The sequence below is a fragment of the Ammospiza nelsoni genome, chromosome 29 (genome assembly GCF_027579445.1).
Source record: "Ammospiza nelsoni isolate bAmmNel1 chromosome 29, bAmmNel1.pri, whole genome shotgun sequence".
NCBI classification, from domain to species: domain Eukaryota; kingdom Metazoa; phylum Chordata; class Aves; order Passeriformes; family Passerellidae; genus Ammospiza; species Ammospiza nelsoni.
In genome coordinates this window covers 1889266-1913784 of record NC_080661.1, presented here as the reverse complement: position 1 = coordinate 1913784, position 24519 = coordinate 1889266, and the positions used below count along the sequence as shown (strand labels likewise).

General features: G+C 51.6%; 2 protein-coding genes across 2 annotated transcripts; both read right to left on the bottom strand.

Moving 5' to 3' along the window:
• Positions 1 to 16506: 16506 nt before the first annotated feature.
• Positions 16507 to 23845, bottom strand: LOC132085202 (olfactory receptor 14J1-like; the record flags this gene model as incomplete). The annotated part of the gene is made up of 3 exons (XM_059490571.1): positions 16507 to 16563; positions 16783 to 16839; positions 23384 to 23845. Coding segments are annotated over 3 exons (576 nt in total), but the record flags the coding sequence as incomplete, so codon positions are not given.
• Positions 23846 to 23848: 3 nt separating this feature from the next.
• On the bottom strand, positions 23849 to 24164 carry LOC132085173 (olfactory receptor 14I1-like; the record flags this gene model as incomplete). The annotated part of the gene is given in 2 exon segments (XM_059490547.1): positions 23849 to 23929; positions 23931 to 24164. Coding segments are annotated over 2 exon segments (315 nt in total), but the record flags the coding sequence as incomplete, so codon positions are not given.
• Positions 24165 to 24519: the final 355 nt, after the last annotated feature.

Here is a 24519-nt window from a genome sequence, read left to right as displayed (position 1 = left end):
GTTTCTGACCCTCAGCAAGGACAATGCACAGCAACGAGCGAGGGGATCGCTGTGCCAGTGTGCAGGAGTCAGGGCTCTGCATCTGGGCTCAGCACTGCAAAGTTCCCGTGTTTGGACAGACGGAGGGGCTGTCCCCGGGGCGCGCGGGGCTCGAACGTGGGGCTCGTGGGGCGAGCAGGGAACGGACACGGGGACGGGTGAGGGGCGCTCGGGGGTCGTTGCTGGCCCCGAGCCGAGCCCTGACAGCCGCGTCCCGCCCGCAGGGACGGCGCAGGAGGCCCTACAGGAGCGGTACCGGCTGGGATCGCTGCAGGGGCGCGGCGGCTTCGGCAGCGTCTTCGCGGCCACGCGGCTCTCGGACGGCGCTCCGGTGAGCGGCGGGGCCGGCGGCGGACGCAGGAGGAGGGGGCGGAGGAGGAGGGGATGCAGGAGGAGGAGGGCGGAGGGGATGCAGGCGGAGGAGGAGGAGGGCGGAGTTTGTGGCTCGCAGTGCGGGCGGCGAGCTCACCCCGCTGCTGCCCTTGGCTTGCAGGTGGGCATCAAAAGGGTGCCACGGAATCGCGTCCGGCACAGGGGCGAGCTGGTGAGCGGAGCCAGCGGCAGTAGCCGAGGCTGCCTGCCGGGGATGAGCCGGGGCCTGGCACGGTGGGAGACGCCAGGACGCCCCGAGGGAGAGTGGGCGTGGGGCCAGCGCAGGGCGCAGAGCATCCCGGGCTGGCTGACGGCTTCCCCAGGCCTGGAACGGCATCAGCCCCACTGACGGCATCGTGCTCCTCCCGCAGCCCGACGGCACCAGCGCACCCCTGTAGATAGTGCTGCTGGCCAAGGTGTCCACTGGCTTCCCCGGTGTGGTCCAGCTGCTGGAGTGGCTCAGGCTCCCTAACTACATCGTCATGGAGTGGCCAGAGCAGTGTCAGGACCTGCAGCGTTTCATTCGGGCACGGCAGTTCCTGCCCGAGGAGGAGGCGTGGGAGCTGTTCTGCCAGGTGCTGGAGGCTGTGCAGCACTGCACCAGCTGTGGGGTCCTGCACAGGGACATCAAACCAGGGAACATCCTGGTTGACCTGGACACCAGCCAGGCAAACTCATGACTTTGGCTGTGGCACCTACCTGCAAGACACAGTTTACACTCACTTCGCAGGTTAGCCCACGCAGGGTTGTGCTCCCGCTGCTGACATCTCATGGCCCAACATCTCCCGGCCCAAGCTGGCTGTGGCAGCGGGGATTCTCCCTTTTGCTGCCAGTCAGGGCACTGAGTCTTCAGCTGAGTTGCTTTAGAGCGGGGCTGGGTGGGCAGCCATCTTCCAGCCCTGCTGGCAGCCTTTGCCCCCCACTCTGCCCAGAACTGGAGCAGCCAGCCTGACCAAAACCCCCGTGGTTGGGGGTAGCAGAGAGGCGGGGGCGAGAACCAAAGGTGGCCTCTGGATGAACCTTCCAAGCAAAGGTTATCTTTGTATCTGCTCCCTAATGAAATATGCATGGTCATTAGCCCTGTGATAGATGTAGCCACTCATTAGTGAAACATGTATTGACCTTTATGTATTTAGAAGCCAGAAAAGGCCATGAAATCTGACATCTGACCTTGTTTGGGGCTGTATGGTCTAAGTCACCTCCCTTGGTTCCTCCCTGAGCCCTGGCCAGGCTTTGGGATGGACCCAAGAGGAGGATGAAAGCAGATGTTGCCACACGAGCAGTGCTGTCAGTTTGTTCATTCAGCACTGTCAGAGCTGGGCCCTCTCCCAGCGGGGTTGGAGCCTCACCTGGGGCTGGAGGCACCTGCAGGAATTCCCAGTGCCAGGAGTGGCTCTGCAGCCCTTGGCTGTGACAGCTTCCCCAGCTGCTCTGTGGGTCTGGGGGATGGTAAAGGCTGAGGGTAAATGCTGCTGGATCTTTGTTAATCACTGCTGCAATCTTTGGTGGGGATGGTTGGGTGCATTGCTGAGCTGCTCCTTTTGTGATTCTTTGCTTCCCTGAACTGCAGGAAATGACACTGATTCCTTCAGTTGGAGTCTGTGTCTTTGGTGCTGACCCTGCCCACTGGTAAAACAAAACTGGCACAGTCTGGCCAGATCCCAACAAAATGTCACTTGTTCAGTGTAAATGTGAGGAATCAGTCCCATCAGAAATTGCCAGCTGGGAAGCCCTTCCCTGGAGTTCCCTGGCTCTGGAGTGGGCTGAGGTCAGAGCCCTGTGGGAGTAGTGGGGCAATCAGGTAAAAGAAGCTGCACCCCTGGATGTCTTCAAATGCATCCAAAAATTGCATATGGAAGAGGAAACAACCTTGTGGGTTTGGGCAGACAAAGATGAATTTGTTGTGAGTACATAGGAAACAGCACCTTCAGAAGAAACAATTATTGTTGGAATGCTCCCACATGGAGCAAGAGAAGAAGGTTTTAATCTTGAGCTTATATGCATTTGTGCAAATGAAATATCTATATACATAATAATTATATATGTATTTATAGTATAATAAGACCTCAATATGTCTATTTATATAAATTTATTTATGTCTGTATCTATCTATATTTCTATATCACTATCTATCTATAAAATTATATAATAATGTGAAATAGTGCTGAAAGTAGTAATTTGGTATCTTTGGCTGCTCAGGGATGTCACACTAAATACCCTAGAGAACAGGACTGGCCAGGACCCTAATGTCAGTGGTCAACTTTGTGAGATTGTATACAATGAAAAAGGGAGAAAGGGGGAAAATTGGCTATTTTTGCAGGGGTTGCTGATACTGTGATGCAGAGTGCTTTGTCTGTTCCTGTGAAAAATACAGTGATTTTGCCTGCAGGGTTTTTTATGTACCAGATTATGCACAAGCTGCAGGATTGGTTGCACGGGTGAAGGGGTTGTTAAAAGAGCAGTTGGAAAAATGAGGAGATGGGAACCTTTGCCCATGGAGAACCCATCTCCCAGATGTGCTCCATGCCCTTACAATGGCCCACGGGGGAAATGGAAACCCCCTGGCAGTGCACGGCTGCCCCCAATTTACAAATCCAACCATGGGCAGTGAGACTTGGGCTGCCTGGGAAATTGTTCTGGCTGTGATGACCCTGGCAGGGCCAGCCCAGAGGCTGCAGGGCTGGGCCATCATGCATTGGAATGCATTAGGATAAATTCAAAGACAATGAGAGCTGTCAATTCTGAAATAGGAATTCAGATTCCTCCAGGACACTTTGCTTTGGTAACTGCTCCCTTGGAGCTTGGCCTTGCAAAGTGTTCCTGTCATGGCAGGAGGAATTGATGCAGAATATCCAGGAGAAATTACAGTAATTCTGTAAACAATAGTGACCAGGATTGGATTAGTCAGCCCTGTGAACGGGGAGCACAATTATTGATACTGCATTTTTAGGAATGATTGTGAAAAAGGAGATCCACCTCCAATCACCACTGTTTGTGCAAATAAAGGGCTTGGGTGCAGCAGTCCTAATAATGGAGCCAGAGTGTGGGTCCAGAGGCCAAAAGGCCCTCCCAAGGCAGCTGAAGGAGCAGCTCCTAGGAAAGACAACTCTGAGTCCTGAACCCTGGGCAGGAACAATGGGAATGTGTCCCTGCAGCCAAGGATTCTGTGTGAGAACAAGTAGATCTGCCAGGATACTGTTTTACACATCCTGCCAGACCAGATCTCCCTGTTTGCCCCAAGGGCCCCTTTGGGAAATGCTCTGATCCACGGGGCTTCATGTGAAGGCTGCTGTGACACTGAGGGACTTGCACAGGAATTCCATCCAGGAGCCTGGGTGCCCCTCAGGGACTGGGACCCGGCCCCTTCCAGCCAGAGGGGAAAGGGCCCCCCAAGCCTTGGTAGCCACAGACAGCATGGTAAAGCTGAACAGCAAAGGGCCTGGGGGCATTATTCTGGAATTAAAAAGGTACCAGCTCCATGGACAACAGAATTCTTGTTCCTAACTCAAATGAGATTGAGAAAAAAGAATGAAGAACGGTGTCACTAAAGTACTACTGATGTCTGTAAGGTGTACCTTGATAGTCAGCCAGAATCTTTGTCTGCCACAAACACCTCTGGTGTTTCACCAAGGGATTGGTCATCAAAATGTAATGATGGCTTTTGATGGATTGCTGAGCTTCTTTTGTAATTCTTTGCTAATGGTGATGTGCTTTGCTGAGCTTATACTTTTGTAAATCTTTGCAGCTGTGCATGATATAAATGACACAATTCCTTCAGTTGGTGTCTGTGTCTTTGGTAGTGACCCCGGGCCCTGGTGAAACAGGGCCCCCTCTTGCCCAAGTGTTCCCTGGGAAAGCAAAAACCCTCCCTCCAAAATTCCCCCCTTCTTCCCTGTTCCCCCCTTCACACCCTGAGCATGATGTGCTCTGGTCTGGGCTATGCCCGGGTCAGTTGGGGTCCCCTGTCCTGGCTGTGTCCCCTGCCCAGCTCCCCCGCAGCCCCAGCCCCTCCCCAGCGTGGCTGGACGAGGGGCAGGACAGGCCTTGGCTGTGCTGCAGCTCAGCAAGAACAAAACCATCTCTGCGTGCTCAGCCCTGTGCTCAGCACCCGGCCCAGCAGTGTCTCAGTGCCAGGGGCTGTGTCCTCAGTCCCTGCCAGGGGTTTCCATGGCAACTGCCAGGCCAGGTGACCCAGGTGTCCCCCCCAGTGCCGGTTGCCATGGAAACAGTGCCCAGCCCTGCCCCTTTCTGTCTGGCTGACCTGGCCTTTGGCCCTGGCAGTGCCGGTGGCTGCTGGTTCCTGGTGCCTGAGCGGCCAGCGCGGCACAGGGCAGGTGGCCATGGCACAGCCCCCAGCAAGGGATCCCCTCTGGCTCTGGGCACTGACACCAGCCCTGAGCAAGGGCCCAGGGCAGCTTTCCATGGCCACCAACCATCACAACAGGGCCAGGCATTGGTTGCCATGGCACCAAACCAAGGAATGGGTCCCCGTGGCCGTTGCCATGGCACCTGGTGGCACCAACGAGTGTCACTGCAATTGTACCTGGAACAGCCCTGGCACCTCTTTGTCCCAGGGTTGCCATGGCAGCTGAGGACAGCAACAGCTGGGGCTCTGCAAGGGCCCTGGGGCAGACGGGGAGGAGCAGCAGAGCAGGGGCTGATCCATCCCCAGTGCGCTGCACAGCCCAGGGCAGCGTCCCAGAGCGTCCTCATGGAGCTGCCAACAACATCCCCCCTCTTCAGCCCTGGCCTCTCTCCAGCTCACACAGGTGCCCCATCCTTGCAGGCACAGACACGGCAGCACTGGCTCAACAGCCCCTGTTTGCATTGCACACAGCAGGCAGGAGCACCCCCATGCTGTTGGTGTGGGGACATGAACCTGAGGGAGCACAAATGCCATCAGCCCCTGGGGCCAGCAAGGGCTGGGGGACACCAGAGAAACCACTCAGCTTTGTCCTGGCCTCTGCAGTCAGCCAGAAAGTTTGTTCCCATCAGCTGGGAGTTTCCTGTCCCACTGCAGACGCTGTTGCTCAGAGCCAGGGCTGCCTGCCAGCCACCCCCAAACTGCCCTGAGCATTTCCTTGGCTTCACCTTTGCTTTCTTTACTCTTCCTGATACAAATGTCTTCCGATTGCCCAGCCCTGTTCCCTCCCCTGCAAACAGCCCATCCCTGGTTGCCATTTCCTCTCTGGCCCCACTCCCCATTGCAGTTCCTGACTTGGCACCATGGGAACATCCCTTGGGCAGCAGGATCATTCTACAAGTGCTGCAGGAATTGTCTGCAGGCTCCTGCAGTGCCTGGTGCTGCTCCCTTGCCAGAGGCACCCCAGGCCAGGGGGGCACATCTGGGCTGCTGTGTCTGGCTCTGGGGCTCTCTGTTCTGGGCAGTGAGGAGGAGCTGCAGAGGCTCTGCAGGACTGACAGGATGGGCTTTGGGGCTGGCAGGAGAATCTGAGGGACCTGGGCTGTTGGAGCTTCTGAAGAGGAGGCTCAGGGCTCATCCTGTAACTGCTCCAAGGGTGGTTTTAGAGAATCCCAGAATCAGCAAGGTTGGAAAAGACCTTGGAGATCGTGAAGTCCAACCTGTGCCCTGACACCACCTTGTCTCCCCGGAGCCTCTTCCTATGCAGGATAAACAACCCCAGCTCCCTCAGTCTCTCCTCACAGGACTTGTGCTCCAGACCCATCACCAGCCTTGTTGCCCTTCTCTGGACATGCTCCAGCCCCTCCATGGCCTTCCTAAATTGGGGGCCCAGAACTGGAAACAGCTCTCGAGGTGCTGCCCAAGCAGTGCTGAGAACAGGGGAAGAATCCCTGCCCTGCTCCTGCTGGCCACACCATTCCTGATCCAGGCCCGGAGCCACTGGCTACTTGGCCACCTGGGCAGACTGCTGGCTCATGTCCAGCCTGCTGTCCATCAGTCCCTGCAGGTTCCCTTTCTGCCTGGCTGCTGTCCAGCCACTCTTTCCCCAGCCTGTAGTGCTGCAGGGCTTGTTGTGGCCAAAGTGCAGGACCTGGCACTTGGACTTGTAAAACCTCACCTTGTTGGATTTGGGCCCTGGATCCAGCCTCTCCAGGGCCCTGTGCAGAGCCCTCCTACCCTCCAGTAGAACAACACTCCCAGACAACTTGATGTCACCATGGTTCCTGGATGCCCCAGTGGTCTCCATGATTCCATGAGGCCTCCCAGTGTCACAACGTCCCTTTGGTGCCAGGGGCCCCCTTGGTGTGACAAAGTCCCTTGGATCCTTGGGCCCCACAGTGTCACAGTGGATCCTTGATTCCCCAAGGCCCTGCAGTGTGACATTGTATCCTTGGTTCATGGAATGAGGTCTGGCAGTGGAGCAATGCTCTCCATGGTTCCACAGTGTCACAATGGCCTCTTGGTCCCAAGGGCCACCACGGTGTCAAACATGTTTGCTTCATTCCGTGAGCCCCTGAGGATCAGCACTGGCCCCTTGGTTCCATGCGGCCCTGCAGTGTCACAATGGCCCCATCATGACGCCAGGTCCTGCTCTGTCACAATGCTCTGCATGGTTCCACAAGGCCCTGCAGGGTCACAGTGGCCTCTTGGTTCCCTGAGGCCTCAGAGTGCCACAATGAATTCCTTGGTGCTGCAGTGTCACAATGGAGCTCTGGTGATACAAGATCCTGCAGTGTCACCAGGGACCCTTGGTTCCATGGGGCACCACAGAGTCACAATTGTTCACTCAATTCCCAGAGTCTTTGCAATAGAGCAATGGCCCCTTGATTTCCTTGTCCCCACACTCTCCCCAGGGTCTCCTTGGTTCTTCAGTGGCATGATGGCCCCTTGGTTCCACAAGGCCTCGCAGTGTCACAGTGGCCTCTGTGATTCCAGCAGGACCCATACTGTCACAATGGACTCCTTGCTTCCATTCAGCCCCACAGTGTCACAATGGCCCCTTGGCTCTGTGCTGCCATGTCATACACAGTGTCACCATGGTCCTCTTAGTGCCGCAATGGCCCCACAGTGTCACAATGGCCTCTTGCTTCCCCAGGGCCCTGCAGTGTCACAATCATCAGAGAATCAGCCAGGCTGCAAAGGACCTTGGAGAGAATCAAGTCCAACCTGGGACACAACACCACCTTGTCACCCAGGCCACAATGAGTGCCACATCCTGTCTTTCCATAAACACTTCCAGGGACACTGACTCACCCACCACCCTGGGCAGCCATTTCCTGTGACCTAACAGTGTGCTGCCCAACCAGTACTGAGCACAGCAGAAGAATCACTGCCCTGCTCCTGCTGGGCACACCGTTCCTGATCCATAAGAGTGCCAGGGGTTGGATGAGGGAAATGGTGGGGAGGGGGTAGGGACAAAGTGTGATTGATTGTCAGCCATGAAGGGTCTTGATTTTGGTATGTATTCATGCTGCATTAGGATGGGGATCAATATCAACTGGACATTGCATTGCTGATATCAATCTATGTACAGGAAAAGAACACAGGACAAAACAGTTCTCTCTGCATTTTTTCCAATACATTATATTCACTTTGAATACATTTCTCAAGTGTGTGTAATTAATCACAGAAGAACTGAAAACTTGGATTATTCCCAGGGGCTTGTCTTGTTCGGGTGATTTGAACAAATGTGTACCAGCCTTTTTCAGTGAATTCCTGAACTGAAGAGCTCAAGAAAGAAGAGGCCTCTGGAGGAGTAAAATTCATCAGCAACCTCCAAGTGGCTGAGGATCCATCCCCATCAGAGCAGCAATGAACAGAAATGGGCACAGCTTTGTGGCTGCCCCAGCTCTGGCATGGGCCCTGGGCCTGGAGCAGGAGCAGTTCTTGAGGGCCCCAAGGCTCGGGCTCTTGTGCTGCCCTGGGCAGATGGGATGGCAGCAGGGGCTGCAGAGCTCTCAGCACCTCAGCCCAAGGAGAGCAGGGCAGCAAGGGAGCCTCCTTTGGCCTTGGCCAAGCACCTTCCCCCATGGCTGGGGCTGAGTTCTGTGGCAGCTGCAGCTGCTGCTGTGCCCTTGCCAGCGGCTGAGGCCGTGGGGCAGTGCCCAGAGCAGCCTGGCCTGAGCAGAGCTGTGGGGCCAGAGCCGGCTGGGCTGGGCTGGGCTGGGGAGAGGCCCTTGGTGCTGCCCAGAGCTCAGGGCAGCTGGCAGAGCTTGCAGGGAGCTGGGCTGGGCTCAGAGAGCCTGGCCCAAAAAAAAAAGAAATCATCAGTGTCCATCTCAGCCTGGCTGAGCGTGCAGGGGCAGGACTCAGGCCAGGCCTTGCGGGGCAGGGCCAGCGCCTGTGCAAGGCATTGAAAACAGGCAAGTGGCCCAGAGAGGAGGCTGCTCTGTGCCCTTGGAGGCATGGACAGAACAGGGAGGGGGTCCAGGACATTTGTCATGGCCAGCCTCTGTGCCCAGCCCTTGGCAGCCCTGGCTGCTGAGCCCAGCTTTGGCCTAGGCTGAGTTTAGCTGTGGCCCGGCTCCATCCTCCTGCGGGGCTCAGGGCCTGTTCCCGGCCATGGCCAGCCCTGGCCAGCGTCTCTGCCGGCCCAGAGACCGGCAGAGCCCAGGGCAGGGCTGTCTGTGCAGCCCCACAGGTGCCACGGGCTCTGCAGGAGCTGGCAGAGGCTGCCCAGCAGGGAGGCCATGGGGCACAGAGCCCCAAGGCTGCTGTGGGCACCACGGCACAGGGGCCATTCCAGCCACAATGTTCCTGGCCTGGGCCTGCACAGGGGCTGGGCCACCATGGCTGGGCCAGCACAGGGCCACAAAGGGGCCACGCAGCCGCTGCCGGGGCTGACAGCAAGGCCAGGCACACACAAGCAATTGCTGAACATGGCTTGTGCTGGCCAGGCCTGACTGTGCCAAAGGCAGAGCTCAGCTGCCCTTGGGGCCTGCAGCAACAGTCCAGAGCCCAAAGAACCTCCATGGCTGTGCTGGAGATAAGGCTGCAGGAGGGAAATTCAGGGCTACTGCGGGATGGGGAGGGCATTGAATTCCAGCATACACCTCAGCTCTCTGATGATCCCGGCACCATGCTGGGCCCAGTTTCAGACTGGAGCAGAGCAGATGTTGATGGGCCAGGAGTCCTGTGGGTCTGTTAGGGACCTGCAGCTTGCAAGGTGCTCTGCTCTCCCTCAGGTGCTCTTGGAGAGATCCAATCCTAGCTGGGCACCTCAGGACACAAGTGGCACTGCCTGCTCATGGGCACAAAACTGATGTCTGCCTAGAAAGGGGCACAGGTAGATATGTTTACAATACTTGTACATTTCATAATATAGAAGGATGTTTTTATTATCTGGGTCATTTGAGTACTTTTAAGAAATGGCAGTTTTCTCGCCCGGAATAGGAATTCCCTGGAAGTTTACTGATGGCAAACAGAGAAGAAATACTGATCTTCCTCTCTATTTGTGTCACCAGTATTCAATCTATTTTTTCCTCTCCCTCTTCCTTCATGTGTTTCCATCTCTCCCGTTGAAATGCCCAATGTCTAAGGACATCTCTTCACTAGACCAGAGGGATCTGTGTCTTTCCCATTGCTCTCAGAGTTCTTCCTCTAGAATATATCTGGTCATTCAAGTGCCTCTCAACTGACTGGTTTCATCCTTTGAGCTGCAGGGAGTGTCGCAATCTTTCTGATGTTCAAATTAATACAACATTAGTCAACATCTTTATTGTGTTTATCACAGAATTGACAATCGTATGTCTTTGCTTAAAACTGTTCCTGTCTGGAAATTCCTCTGGGATGTCGGACATGTCAGATACTGCTGGGACATCAAAGAGAGCTGAGGAAAGAGCTGTGATGGTTATTAAACTGTATCATGTACAACTTGTGTTTGTTGGCAAGAAACCTTTCTGTGCCTCTGATTATCACCAGTCTGTGAGCCCAAAGGACACAAACCTGATGAGTTGTGGTTCCCATGCCAGAGGCACTTGGACCTTGGCTCTGCACAAAAGAGCTCTTCATCCCCTTTCCCTCTTTTCTTCCCTCTGGGCATGGAGGGAGCTTCTGACTTCAGCGTGTGACTCGCGTGTGCAAAGACCAAATCTGGGCAGAATCGGGGCAGGGAGGGTTTGGGGGGACCTTGGGACCAGTCCTGGGCACAGAAGGTGTTTTCTATTGCTCTGAGGCTGTCTGCTGTGCAAAGTGGATTTAAGATCCAGCAGAGGAAGGACTTTTGCATTTGATGGAGCCATGCCTTCTCTTGTCTTTGTTGGCTGACAAGAAATGAACATCCCTCTGGGTCTCAGGCAACTCCTTCTCCAAGGAAAGCAGGTGGGTGTTGGAGCCAAGGAGCTGAAAGCTGCAGGTGCAGCCTGGGCTGGAGGGAGCTTAGATTTGCACAAGGCTGCTCTGAGTGCCAGGGCTTGGATGGGGGAAATGGTGGGGTGGGGGTAGGGACAGAGTCTGATTGATTGTCAGCCATGAAGGGTCTTGATTTTCATATCTATTCAAACTGCATGTCAATTGGAGATTGCTATTTGTGGGATCTCAGCACCTCAGGATGGAGGTGCAGAGTGGCCGAGACCACCCTTGGGGGGCTCGGGAGTCCTGGAATGTTGCCAGAAGTGTCTGGTGGCTGGACTTTGATCCGACACAGGAGACGACGCCTGTATGAGGACTGGGAAGGTTTCACTGGGTGTATGGTGAAGGGATAAGTTAATTAAAGTGTAAAACACAGGGTTTAGGATTTTGGTACAGGGGGGTCTAAAGAAGTAAGATGGAGGAATTGGGGCATGTCCTGTCCTTCTTCTTCTTCTTCTTGGCCTCCATCTTCTGTGGTGATGGTGGCACTTTGGGATTGGTTATTACTAGAAGTGCACCGGTTAATAAGGGTAGAAGGTATTGGGGAGAAATGATAAATATTGTACACGTAACTTCGGGTATAAAGATAAGTGACCGCCCCAGGGGCTTGCGGAGTGTGCCCATGGCTGACTTGCTGTGCAGACCTCTGTCGGGCTGAAAGAAAATCTTTTAGATAAACAATTAATAAACACCGAGACCGAGACAAGATCAGAAGTCTCTCCTCGTCCTTTGAAGCGTCGGCTCTCCAAGGCCATCCCTGGGCCTTTCCAGGCCACCTAGACAGCACAGAAAACTTACAGCTATTAACATTCCCCTGTTAATAAAATAAATAGGTGAACCCTAAATAGGACCTAAAAATCTTTTCTCACTGTTGTTTAAAATAGAACATATTCAGTTTAATGCACTTCTGAATCTCTCTTATTAATCACACAAGATCTGGAAACTGAGATCAAATTATCCCCAGAGGCTTGGCTTGTTAAGTAGTTCTGAATGTTAATGACCCCTGGGACACTGAATTCCTGCACTGAAGAGCTGAAGGCTGAACAAGCCTCTGGAGCAGGAAAATTCAGCAGCAGGCTCCAAGTTGCTGAGGATGTCAGCAGCCCCCACTGAGGCCATCCCTGCCCAGAGACCGAGGGGCAATGGGCAGACAAGGAGAGCGTCCCTGGGGCTGGGGCAGCACAACTCAGAGGCCCCAGCAGCTCCAGCTGGGAAATGGAGTGTGGAATGTGGCTGGGAAAGCCCTGCCTGGGCTGTGCCAAGCAGGACACACAAGCCCTGACTCCCATCCCCCAAACAACTCTCTCAAGGAGACATTTACAAGGAATTACAATTGTTTGTGTCCTCTGAGTTGGACTTCCTGGAGAAATACCAACAAGAGATTCTCAGAAGCTCAAAAGAACTAAACAGTCTTTGCTGGCATCTTCAGAAAATCAGAGGAACTTTGGCAAAATGCTTATTATGACATTGTAGTGGTTTTGGTTTTTTTATTTAAGATTTTTCTAATCTTGAGATTTCTTAATTATTGTATTGATGAGTGTGGTAGGTTTTAGTATCGGGTCATGATGTATTTATTTTTTGTTTGTTGTGAGATAGGATTGTGAGAAAAGTAAAGTAGGCTTAAAATTTTAAAAGGGTATAAAGGAAATTTTATTAAAAGCAAATATAAGAAAACTGGTGGTAAGAATTAAAATGAATTCTTTAGAACACATTTTTTTCTTTACAACATTTTTTTTTATACCTGACAATGTAAAGAAATTAAACTTAAAATTTCTAGTACTTTATTATTTCTAGATTTGTTTTTTTTTAGTTTTAGGGAGAGAAGTTTTTCTTGTTAGGCTAATGGAGTTTTATACATGATGAATTTTTTTCTTTTTGTGTTTCCTAATTTTGTCATGGATAACAGTTTTCTGGGGAATGTTGCTACTGTGAAGTTGCTTTTTTGCTATAAGCTTTTTTACAACTTGTTGATGGGCCATGTTGACTTATGAGGTATAGTTTTAAAGATGAGTTGTTTAAAGATAAATGTTTTTATTGTATACTTTTCAAACATATTTTTATCTCTGGGAATAGAGATCTTCTCTTGGGGGTACTGGATTACATTTCCCCCTCCCTGTTTAAATTTTTATGAAATTACTGGGTTTTAAACAATTGTTTTATTTTAGCATGGAGTTTTTCTTTGATATGAATTTGAATTTTTTATAGTTTTACTTGATTTAATGAAAGAGTTTTTTCCTTATAGTTTAGAAGAGGATTTTAGTTTTAAGGATAAAGTATTTTTTCTTTTTTTTTTATTTCAGATTTAATTTCTTCTTTACTGACTTTGATGTTTTTTAATTGTTTTTTATATGCTTGTAGTTTGTTTTTCTTTTACTCAAGGTAGGATTAAAGTATTAAAAGGATTAACACCTGACCTGTCAGTAGCTTGTGGTTGAAGTTGTGGTTGGGTTGTGATAGGGTTTGTTTTATGGTTATGGTTGGTTTTTGTGGGGTTTTGTTTTTAATTTTACTTGTAGGGTTATTTTGTGTGGGTTGTAGGTTCTGGGGGTTTTTGATTTTAATTGTCTTGGGGGGAGGGGACATGATGGTAAGATTTTAATAGCTGTGGCTAGCTTTGTTCTGGTTAGCGTTTTGGATCCTCTTTTGTTTTCCTTTTTGGTAGTTGTTGGTGTTTGTTTTGGTTAGAATGGGGCCAATGGGGAGGGGGCAGCCTGGGGAGGGGGGAAGGGGCTCAGGCCACAGCAGGGTTGCTTGGTTTGGTTTGGTTTGGTTTGGTTTGGTTTGGTTTGGTTTGGTTTGGTTTGGTTTGGTTTGGTTTGGTTTGGTTGAGATGGGGGCCTGGGCTAGGGCCTGCTACTTCTTTATTGATTGGAAAAGAAAGAGGAGGTTCCTAGGTTTTTTTAGTCACAGAATCACAGAAATTCTAGGTTGGAAGAGACCTTTAAGATCATCGAGTCCAACCCATGTTCTAACACCTCAACTAGATCATGGCACCAAGTGCCACATCCAGTCTTTTTTTAAACTCTTCGAGGGATGGTGATTCTACCACCTCCCTGGGTAGATGATTCCAGTATTTGACCACTCTTTCTGTAAAATACTTCCTCCTTAATTCTAGCTTGCATGTCCCTTGGCGCAGCTTGAGACTGTGTCCTCTTGTTCTGTCTGTTGTTGCCTGAAGAAAGAGACCGACCCCCAGCTCATCACAGCTACCCTTCAGGAAGTTGAAGAGAGTGATAAGGTCATCCCTGAGTCTCCTTTTCTCCAGGCTGAACAACCCCAGCTCCCTCAGTCGTTCTTCATACTGCTTGTGCTCCAAGCCCCTCACCAGCCTCGTTGCTCTCCTTTGGACACGCTCAAGCATCTCAACGTCCCTCCTAAAGTGAGGGGCCCAGAACTGGACACAATACTCCAGGTGAGGCCTCACCAGTGCTGAGTACAGGGGAAGAATGACCTCCCTGCTCCTGCTGGCCACACCGTTCCTGATACCGGCCAGGATGCCATTGGCCTTCTTGGCCACCTGGGCACACTGCTGGCTCATGTTCAGCCGACTGTCAACCAGCACCCCCAGGTCCCTTTCCACCTGAGCACTGTCCAGCCACACCGTCCCTAGCTTATATCGGTGCAGGGGGTTATTGTGGCCGAAGTGCAGGACTCGGCACTTGGACTTATTGAACTTCATCCTATTAGATTCTGCCCATCCATCCAACCGTTCCAAGTCCCTCTGCAAAGCCCTCTGTCCCTCTAACAGTTCAACACATATTCCCGGCTTAGTGTCATCTGCAAATTTGCTTATAAAGGACTCTAAACCCTCATCCATGTCATCAATAAAAATATTAAACAGAACTGGCCCCAGCACAGACCCCTGAGGGACACCACTGTTGACTTCCCGCCAGCTGGATGCAGCATCACCACCACCACATGCAGCCAGTTCTGAACCCAGGAAAGAGTGCTCCTGTCCAAGCCACGGCCTGCCAGTTTGTCTAGGAGAATGCTGTGGGAGACAGTGTCAAAGGCCTTGCTGAAATCCAAGTAAACAACATCTACAGCCTTCCCTGCATCCACTAGGCGGGTTACCTGGTCATAAAAGGTGACCAGGTTGGTCAAACATGATCTACCCCTCCTAAATCCATGCTGACTGGGTCTGATACCCTGGCCATCTTGTAAATTATGCATGATGGCGCTTAATATAAACTGTTCCATTATTTTGCCAGGTACTGAGGTCAGGCTGACTGGTCTATAATTACCAGGATCTTCCTTTGCACCTTTTTTGTGATTGGGTATCACATTGGCCAGCTTCCAGTCATCCAGAACCTCACCAGTAAGCCATGACTGTTGGTAAATGATGGAGAGTGGCTTTGCAAGCTCATTTGCCAGCTCTCTCATTACCCTGGGGTGGATCCCGTCTGGTCCCATAGATTTATGAATATCCAAGCATTTCAGTAGTTCTATGACTGCCTCCTCTTGGATAATGGGGGGACCATTCTGCTCCCTGACACCACCAACCAGCCCAGGCGGGCAGGTGTCTTGAGGGCAAGTCATCTTCCCACTAAAAACTGAGGCAAAATAGGCATTAAGCACTTCTGCCTTTTCCTCATCTTCAGATACTAAGTTCCCTCCTTTGTCCAATAAAGAACAAAGGCTGGTCTCACATTTCCTTCTACCATTAATGTATTTGTAAAAACATTTTTTATTATCCTTTACAGAAGTTGCCATTCTAAGTTCAAACTGAGCTTTGGCCTCCCTAATTTTTTTTCTGCATGCTCTAGCAACCTTCTTGAATACTTCCTTAGAGACCTGACCCTTCTTCCAATGCTGATACATACTCTTTTTATTCTTAAGTTCCTCCAAAACCTCCTTGCCCAGCCAGGCTGGACATTTACCCCATTGACTGATCTTTCGGCACACAGGGGTGGTCTGTTCCTGTGCCCTCAAGATCTCTGTTTTGAGGCATGCCCACCCTTCCTGAACTCCTTTGTTTTTTAGGACTGCTTCCCAAGGGACGCTCTGAATAAGTCTCCTTAACAGGCCAAAGTCTGCCTTCCAGAAGTCCAATGCAAGAGTTTTACTGGTGCTCTTCCTGACTTCACCAAATATTGAGAACTCTATTATTTTGTGATCACTCTGCCCCAAGCGACCTCCAACCACCACATCTTCTACCAGCCCATCTCTATTTGCAAACAGCAGATCTAACATAGTCCCTCCCCTGGTGGGTTCACCCACCAGCTGCAACAAAAAGTTGTCCTCCATACATTCTAAGAATTTTCTGGAGTGCCTCTTTATTGCTGTATTAAGTTCCCAGCAGATGTCTGGTAGGTTGAAGTCACCCACAAGAACAAGGGCTGATGATCTTGAAACATTACCTAGCTGCTTACAGAATAAGTGATCTGCCTCTTCTTCCTGGTCGGGTGGACGATAACAGACTCCCAGTATGGTGTCAGCCTTGTTGGCCTTCCCCTTTATTCTTACCCATAGACGTTAAACTCCATCTTCCTTAGTTTCAATTTCAATGGCATCAAAAGTTTGCTTAACATAAAGGGCCACCCCTCCACCTCTTCTTCCTTTCCTGTCTCTCCTGAAGAGCTTGTATCCATCCAGTGCAGTACTCCAGTTATGTGAGTCGTCCCACCATGTTTCCATGATGGCAACTACATCATAGCTCTGCAGTTGCACCATGGCCTCCAGCTCTTCTTGTTTGTTGCCCAAGCTGCGTGCATTGGTATACATGCACCTCATCTGGGCTACTGACTTCAGCCCTAACTCAGCCTTGCAATTCTTGGGCCTGTTTCCAGATAGCTCAGCTGGTTCCCCTTCCCTCTTCAAACCTAGTTTAAAGCTCTCTCAATGAGGTCTGCCAGTTCATGAGCTAAAATCCTTTTGCCCTTAACAGAGAGGTGTACCCCATCTGGTTCTAGCAGAGAAGATGCTGTAAAATTTTCCCCATGATCAAAGAATCCAAAATTTTGCCAATGACACCAACCCTTAAGCCACTTGTTGATGATGCGGATTCTTCTGTTTCTTTCATCATTTTCCTCTGCCACCAAAGGGACTGAGCAGAACACTACCTGTGCTCCTGCCCTATCAACTACCTGACCCAGTACCTTGAAGTCCTTTCTAATTGCCTTGACACTCCTCTTCTCAATCTCATCACTGCCAGCCTGGAGTTTCAGCAGTGGGTAATAATCAGAGGGCTGAATCAGCCCAGGAAGTCTCTCAGTGATATTTTGTACCCAGGCCCCAGGGAGGCAGCAGACTTCCCTGTGGGATGGGTCTGGTCGACATATGGGGCCCTCAGTTCCCTTCAGGAGGGAATCACCTACTACAATTACCCTTCTTTTCTTCTTGATGCTAGAGGTAGTGATCCATCTTGCAGATGAATCATAATTGGGGGGTTCACTGGGCAGGCAAATCTCTCCTAAATCATCTAGTTGGGTCTCTCTATCCAGGATCTCATACCTATTCTGAAGTGGTACTTGGCTGGATGATGGGGAGGGGGAGGACTTTTTGTTATTACCTCCCCGAATGGGGACCCGTTTCCACACCTCTTCATCTACCAGGTGCCCTTCTGTTGCCTGAGAGCGGCAGGCATATAAGTCCTCAGTCTCTTGGTCAGAAGCCTCTCTTAAAGATGGTAGGGCTGAACTCCACCAGTCTATTTCCCCTTCACTTTCCCTGATACTCCTTAACCTTTCGACTTCCTCCCTAAGCTCAGCCACTAGTGAAAGGAGGTCATTCACTTGTTCACACCGCAGGCAGGTCTCCTCCACAACACTCCCTGAAGCTGATAAGCTCAAACACTCTGGGCATGGATGGGTCTGTACAGGCACATCCTTTTTGGAGGGCCCGACTTGGTCACTTATTCCAGCCACAGCTTTTGACCATGCAGAAACCATTACTGACAAACACCTCAAAAATAACCAGGCAGCAGAAAGACCTCAAACAACACAGAGCACTCCTTACTAGCAAGAAAGCTGGCAACCCTGCCTGCTTGGCCTGCCTGCACGAACTGCCTTGTATACTCCCCAGAGACTCACCACACCCCTGTTCGCTGCGCTCTGGGTGGCCGCGCTCCCCAGACACCTCTTATAATCAGTCACTCAGCAGCAACTCAGGAAGCTCCACCCTCTGCTTCTCTCTGACTCGCAATGCAATCGGCACACCTGCTCAATGATCTATTATATACTTCAGCCACTCAGCAGCAACTGAGGAAGCTCCACCCTCTGCTCCTCTCTGACTCACAATGCTTTAACGTATGTCTTTACATATGCTTTAACATAGTCTTTAACATATGTGTTTCACAGAGGCCTGTTCAGTATCTTAGTGGTTTAACAGATTGTCAGTTACACAAAAAGTTTTATATTACTTGTTAAAATTCTTCTCATGTCAAACTACAACAGACATTCAATCAACAAAAACCACTTCTCAAAGCATTGACTTGGCCCATTCAGCTTCACACACTCTAAGCCTGTTCAATGTAACGTTAATCAAAAATTGCAGGTGTACAGAAACAGAAGAAGAAGACACAGAAGGAGAGAAAGAAAAAAAGATCCAGAGAAGCACAAGCACAGATACCAACTCCTGTATTCCAGCACCGAACAGATAGAAATTCCAAGCAGAGTAGGGCCAAGATGTGTGCTTGCCTTGTGGTCAGCCTTCAATACCCCTTGGTCTCCCTGGGCCCTTCCCCCAGGGTCTCCCCCACCCTTCCCCAGATGGGACTTGGGGTCATTTGGTCCCTCAGGAGCTGGGTTGGGGGCTGCAGAGGTGGCTGTGGAGCATTGCCTGTGCTGTGCCAGGGACTGGCAGCCACTGCTGGGCTGGGATAGAGGCTCTGGGGGGATTGGGGTTCCAGGGCAGGGCAGGGCTGGGCTTACAGGGCAGGGCAGGGCTGGACCTGCCCCTTCCTCCCCGCAACGTGAAATGTTTCAGGCCAAGAATCTCCTCCAGTCTCTCAGAGTACGGCAATGTTGGAGTGGAAATCCCAAGTCAGGCCATGGGCATCTGGATGAGAAGGAAAATTCTTTTCCATAAGAAGGGAAACCCAGAGCCCCTGTGTTTAGAAGGCAGGTGAGAGCCTCACTGGGCCAAGGCCAGCCAGACTTGTCAGGAATGGCAGATTTTTTCTGGGAGCAGTCTTTGGATATAGGGAATTTTGGAGGTGGAAACACAATCTCAACCATGGGCACCTGGAGAAGCAGGACAGTTCTTCCCCATGGGAAGGAAAGCACGGAGCCTTCCCCAGTGTTTTGGGGATAGATGGGAGATGAACTGCATGAAGCCATTGCCAGCCAGCCTTGTCCTGGCAATATTCCTATGGGAACAATCCCTGGATGTAAGGAAATTTGGAGGTGAAATCTGGTTTGCGGAGAAAAGAAGAAACCTCACAACTTTGTAAAAGTTGTAAAGCTCGTATGTTTATTACAGCGCTGGATGCATGAGGAGATTGGTCTCCTCAAAAAAGGCATGCATACCTCTGAGAACTTCAGGTCTGTTTTTATCTCTCTCAAATATATATGTATACAGTTTCACAATACATTCATACATATTCATTTTTATGGGTTTCCTGTGACTTTTACCACTAGTTCCTTTTTATCAGAAAGAATTCCGAGGTCAGGTTGATTTGCCCTTGCAGCAGTCCCTGTCTCTATCATCTTCTGTCTCCCCCTCTTTATCTCTGTCCTTCGCTGAAGTAACTTCACTGAGCTTAGGCGTTGCAGTCTGGCTAAAAACCTATGGTTTCTAACCACAGACTCAACTCAAAAATGTACATTTCACCTAAATTAAAATGGATTTCTATCCTGGAAAATTTTCACTTTGCTTCAAATCCCAGTTCTGTCCATGGGTTCCTGGAGGAGAAGGAGAGCTCTTCTCAATTGGAAAGGAAAGCACGGAGCCCCATTGTTTGAATAGGAGATAAGAAGAGACCCTCAACATGCCAAGGTGATTTGTCAGGCAGCCCCTGGGAGGCCAAACCAGCCAGACCTGTTTCATGTTCCCTTGGTTTTGTGGAGCCCCATAGTGTCACAATGGTGCCTTGGATCCACGGTGCCCCACAGTACCATAATGGTCACTTGTTTCCATGGGGTCCCATAGTGTCACAATGGACACTTGGTTCAATGGGGTCCCAAAATGTCACAGTGGCCCCAAGGTTCCAAAAGGCCCCAAGTGTAACAGTGGTATTAATGATTCCATGAGGTCTTGCAGGATCACAGTGGTCTCCGTGGTTCCCCAGGCCTCACAATGTCACAGGACTCCTCTGTTTCATGAGACCTGCAATGTCACAATGCACCTTTGGACCCTGGGGGTTTGCAGTGTCACAATGGTCTCCTTTGGCTCCACAGTGTCACAATGGAGCATTGATGATACAAGGCCCTGCAATGTTGCAATGGCCCTTTGATTCCATGCAGCCCTGCAGTGTCACAAAGGCCTCTTGGTTTCACGAGGCCCCACAGGATCACAATGGTCCTCTTGGTTCTGTGGGGACCTCCCAGGGTAACAGTGGTCTCACTAGTTCCGTAAGGCCTCACAGTGTCACAATGCTTTGCCTATTCCATGGAGCCTCACAGTGTCACAATGTTCTCCATGATCCTATGAGTCTCACAGTGTGACAAGGGTGCCTTGGTTCCATGAGGCTGTGAAGTGTCCTAATGGTCTCTCCATGGTTCCATGAGGCCTTGCAATGTCATAATGGACCTTTGGCTCCATGGAGTCTCGCAGTGTCACAATGGCCCCTTGGTTCCATGACACCTCAAAGTGTCATAATGGTCTCCACAGTTCCACGAGGCCCCACGGTGTCACAATGGACACTTGGTTCGAGGGGGCCTCTCAGTGTCACAACGATCCTTACATTCCATGGAGCCACACAGTCAGTATAGTCCCCTTGGTTCCATAAGTCTCAGCAATGTCACAGTGGTCTCCATGATTCCATGAGGCCCCACAGTGTCACAATGATCCCTTGGTTCCATGGGCCCTGTGCTGCTGCATTCCCCCTCCCCTTCTCAGGCCACCCGGCCAGCTGAGAAATGCTCCTTGGGCCCAGCCTTGGCCAACAGCCCCTGGGCTCAGCTCCTCTGCAGCTCATCACAAACACTGTCTGCTCCAGGCACTGCTGCTGCCCAACCAGCCCGTTTTCTGTAGGAGCAGCCCTGGGAATTGTTTTTGTTCCCTCTGTGGCACAATATCCCTGTTCTCACACTGCCAAAGAAAGCTGCTGTTGCCAAGTGTGGCCAGGATGAAGCATTGCTGGGACTGAAGCCCCTCTCTTGGGGCCCTGCACAAAGCACTCCAAAAGGAGCCCTTGGAGCTTTCCTGGGCCAGCGACTCCCTCTGAGTGGGGCCTCTCCCAGCCGGGAACTCTCCCGTTTGCTGCACTCAGGGATCCTGAACAACGACGGAGCCTGGGCTGATTCCCCCACTCCTCCAGGCTCAACCCTTCACATGCTGGGGGAATGCTAAAGGACCCACAGGGAGCACTGCCTGCTCTCAGGGGAATTTCTCACAGGTGCCTTGCACTGACTCTTTGTGTCTGTGTGCACACAGGAGTGCCTGTCCTGGGGAAATGTGGCAGAAATGCTGCTCTCTGAGGGGCTTGAGTGCCTTGGATAGCTGAGTCAGTCAGGCCTGTAAGAAATGTTCAGTAATGAGGTATGAGCTAAGTTAAATGCTTCTGAAAGTTGTTCTTTTGCTAAGTTGTTATTTTAATGTAAGTTATTAGGCTAAGTTAAATACTGTTATTCCTGTGTTAAATTGCTAAGTCATAGGTTATAAGTTAGATGAAATAGTGTTAGCTGCTGGTTTTGACTAAATTGTGAATTTAATGTATCAGTTAAGTCCTGTTAAGTTTGAGCTCTGTTCAGCTTTTATCTCTTTATTTCTTTTATCCTTGTCCTCACTGCCTTGTGTCACACACACACAGGGACAGTTCTCAGTTCATTTCTGGTTTGATTGCCTGGATTTGGTTTGGTTTGGTTTTGTTTTTGCTTTGTTTCCTTGGTGTGCCTGAAGTGTCCAGTCAGGAGCAGAGTGACTCTTGCCAAGGAACTTTGTGCTGCTGTCCCTTAATATTAAATCTGGTTTCTGCTGATAACTTGCTGGGGACTTTTTCAGGGCTCTCAAGTTCTCGTTGGTAGCAGGGTGATGGAGCTCTGGCCCAGACTCTGGCTCTGAGGGACACGGGTACACTGCCGGGGGGTCCCTGTCCCCCTGTGCCACCCCCAGGGCCCCAACCCCCCATCCCCGTGTCAGGCTCTGGGGTCGATCTCGTGGAACATCCTCTGGGGGAGGCTGCGGGGCCGGGGGCAGGGGGATCCAGGTGGACAGGGGACCCCGCTGTGCACAAGCAGGGTTGGACTGCTCTGGGGGGAACTGTGAGCAGTCCGGGGCAAAGTGACCTCCCCAGTGATCCGCCTACGGAAGCAAGGGGCCATTGATAAACTGTGGGGCCTGGTGGCAGCAAGAGGACCATGGTGACACTGTGTTTGACATGGCAGCACAGAGTCAAGAGGCCATTGTGACACTGTGGGGCTGGATGGAAGCAAGGAGTCCATCTGGGTCCTGCTGGAACCACAGAGGCCACTGTGTCACTGTGGGGCCTAGTGGAACCATGAAGAGCATTGTGAAAGAGCAGGACCTGGTGTCATGATGGGGCCATTGCGACACTGCAGGGCCCAAGGATCCATGTGACTCTGTGAAACCAAGGGGTCCCATGGAACCAAGGGGACATTGTGACACTGGGAGGCCTCATGGAATCATGGAGACCATTGTGACACACTGGGGCCTGATGGAACCATGGTGACACCAAGCTGGGTGTGAGTGTTGATCTGCTGGAGGGTAGGAGGGCTCTGCACAGGGCCCTGGACAGGTTGGATCCAGGGCCCAAATTGAACAAGGTGAGGTTTAACAAGCCCAAGTGCCAGGTCCTGTATTTTGGCCACAACAAACCTTGCAGCACTACAGGCTGGGGGCAGAGTGGGTGAACACACACATGAGCACCCTGGGGCTGCTCACAGGGGTTTTCTGTGCTAATTGATCTGGCCATGTTCTTGAGAGAGCCTGGGCAAGGAGCCTGGAGTCCCCTGGCCCTGGCCTGAGGCCTCAGCGCTCCCCCCAGTGCCCATGGCCTGTCCCTGCTGCAGCCCCGGCACTGCCACCCCCAGGGCTGTGCCCGGCCCTGAGAGCACTCAGGCCCTTCAGCAACACCAGGGCCACCAGGGCAGCGGGGCAGGGCCACGGCAGCAGCACTGGCAACACCAAGTGCTGCTGCTGCTGCTGGGCACAGCTGATGGGCCAGCACTGATCTGCCCACAGCTCTGCACACAGACATTGCTGCTGCAGCTCCAGGGAAGGCAACCAAAGGCCATCTCGGCAGAAAACTCTGCTGGGAGATCCTTTAGTTCCTTTACAGCAACCAAGAGTGCAGTCCCTCATTGACACAGTCTGTGGCCCCAGGGAGGGTGAAGAGAAAGAAAATTAGAAATGGCGCAAACAATCATATTTATTAGTGGACAAGGTGAAAAAATAAAATAAAAAGAGAAAGAACCTCCAAAATGAAAACAACAAGAAGTGTCAAAGATGACTTTTATTACAAGTGATTTGCAAAAATTGGCCAGCGGTTTAATGTTTCTGAAACGATCCAGTCATCAGTCTCCACACTGCAGCCTTAAGCTCCTGGTTCCTCAGGCTGTAGATGAGGGGGTTCAGGGCTGGAGGCAACACCGAGTACAAAAGTGACAGGGCCAGATCCAGGGATGGGGAGGACATGGAAGGGGGCTTCAGGTAGGTAAAAAATGAGATGCTGATGAACAGAGAGATGACGGCCAGGTGAGGGAGGCACGTGGAGAAGGCTTTGTGGCGTCCCTGCTGAGAGGGGATCCTCAGCACAGCCCTGAAGATCTGCACATAGGAGAAAACAATGAACACAAAACAGCCAAAACCAAAACAGACACTAACTGCAATGAGCCCAAATTCCCTGCGATAGGATTTGTAGCAGGAGAGCTTGAGGATCTGGGGCACTTCACAGAAGAACTGGCCCAGGGCATTGCCATGGCACAGGGGCAGGGAAAATGTATTGGCTGTATGCAGCAGTGAATAGAGAAAGGCACACGCCCAGGCAGCTGCTGCCATGTGGGCACAAGCTCTGCTGTCCAGGAGGGTCCCGTAGTGCAGGGGTTTGCAGATGGACACATAGCGGTCGTAGCACATGATGGTCAGGAGGGAAAGCTCTGCTGACATGAAAAAGGCAAAAAAAAAAGAGCTGTGTTGCACATCCTGAGTAGGAGATGTTCCTGGTGTCCCAGAGGGAATTGTGCATGGCTTTGGGGACAGTGGTGCAGATGGAGCCCAGGTCAGAGAGGGCCAGGTTGAGCAGGAAGAAGAACATGGGCGTGTGCAGGTGGTGGCCACAGGCTACGGCGCTGATGATGAGGCCGTTGCCCAGGAGGGCAGCCAGGGAGATGCCCAGCAAAAGGCAGAAGTGCAGGAGCTGCAGCTGCCGTGTGTCTGCTAATGCCAGCAGGAGGAAGTGGCTGATGGAGCTGCTGTTGGACATTTGCAGTGTCTTGGCATGGGGATCTGTAAAAAAAGTAATCATCGAATAGTTGTGCTTGGAGAAGACTTTTAATATCCCAGCATAGTGTGGGGGGTTTTTCCCCCGACTGCCTGCCCAGGGCTCTGCTGCCTGGAGCTGTCCCTGCCAGCAGCTGCTTCCCTGTGCCCAGGGCTGAGCCCTGCCAGTGCTGCCAGAGCCCAGCCCAGCCCTGGGGGCTCAGTTCTGCCCTGCAGACCCCTCCCAGCTCAGGCACTGCCCAGGGGCAGCTCTGCCTCTGCAGGCTCTGATGGAA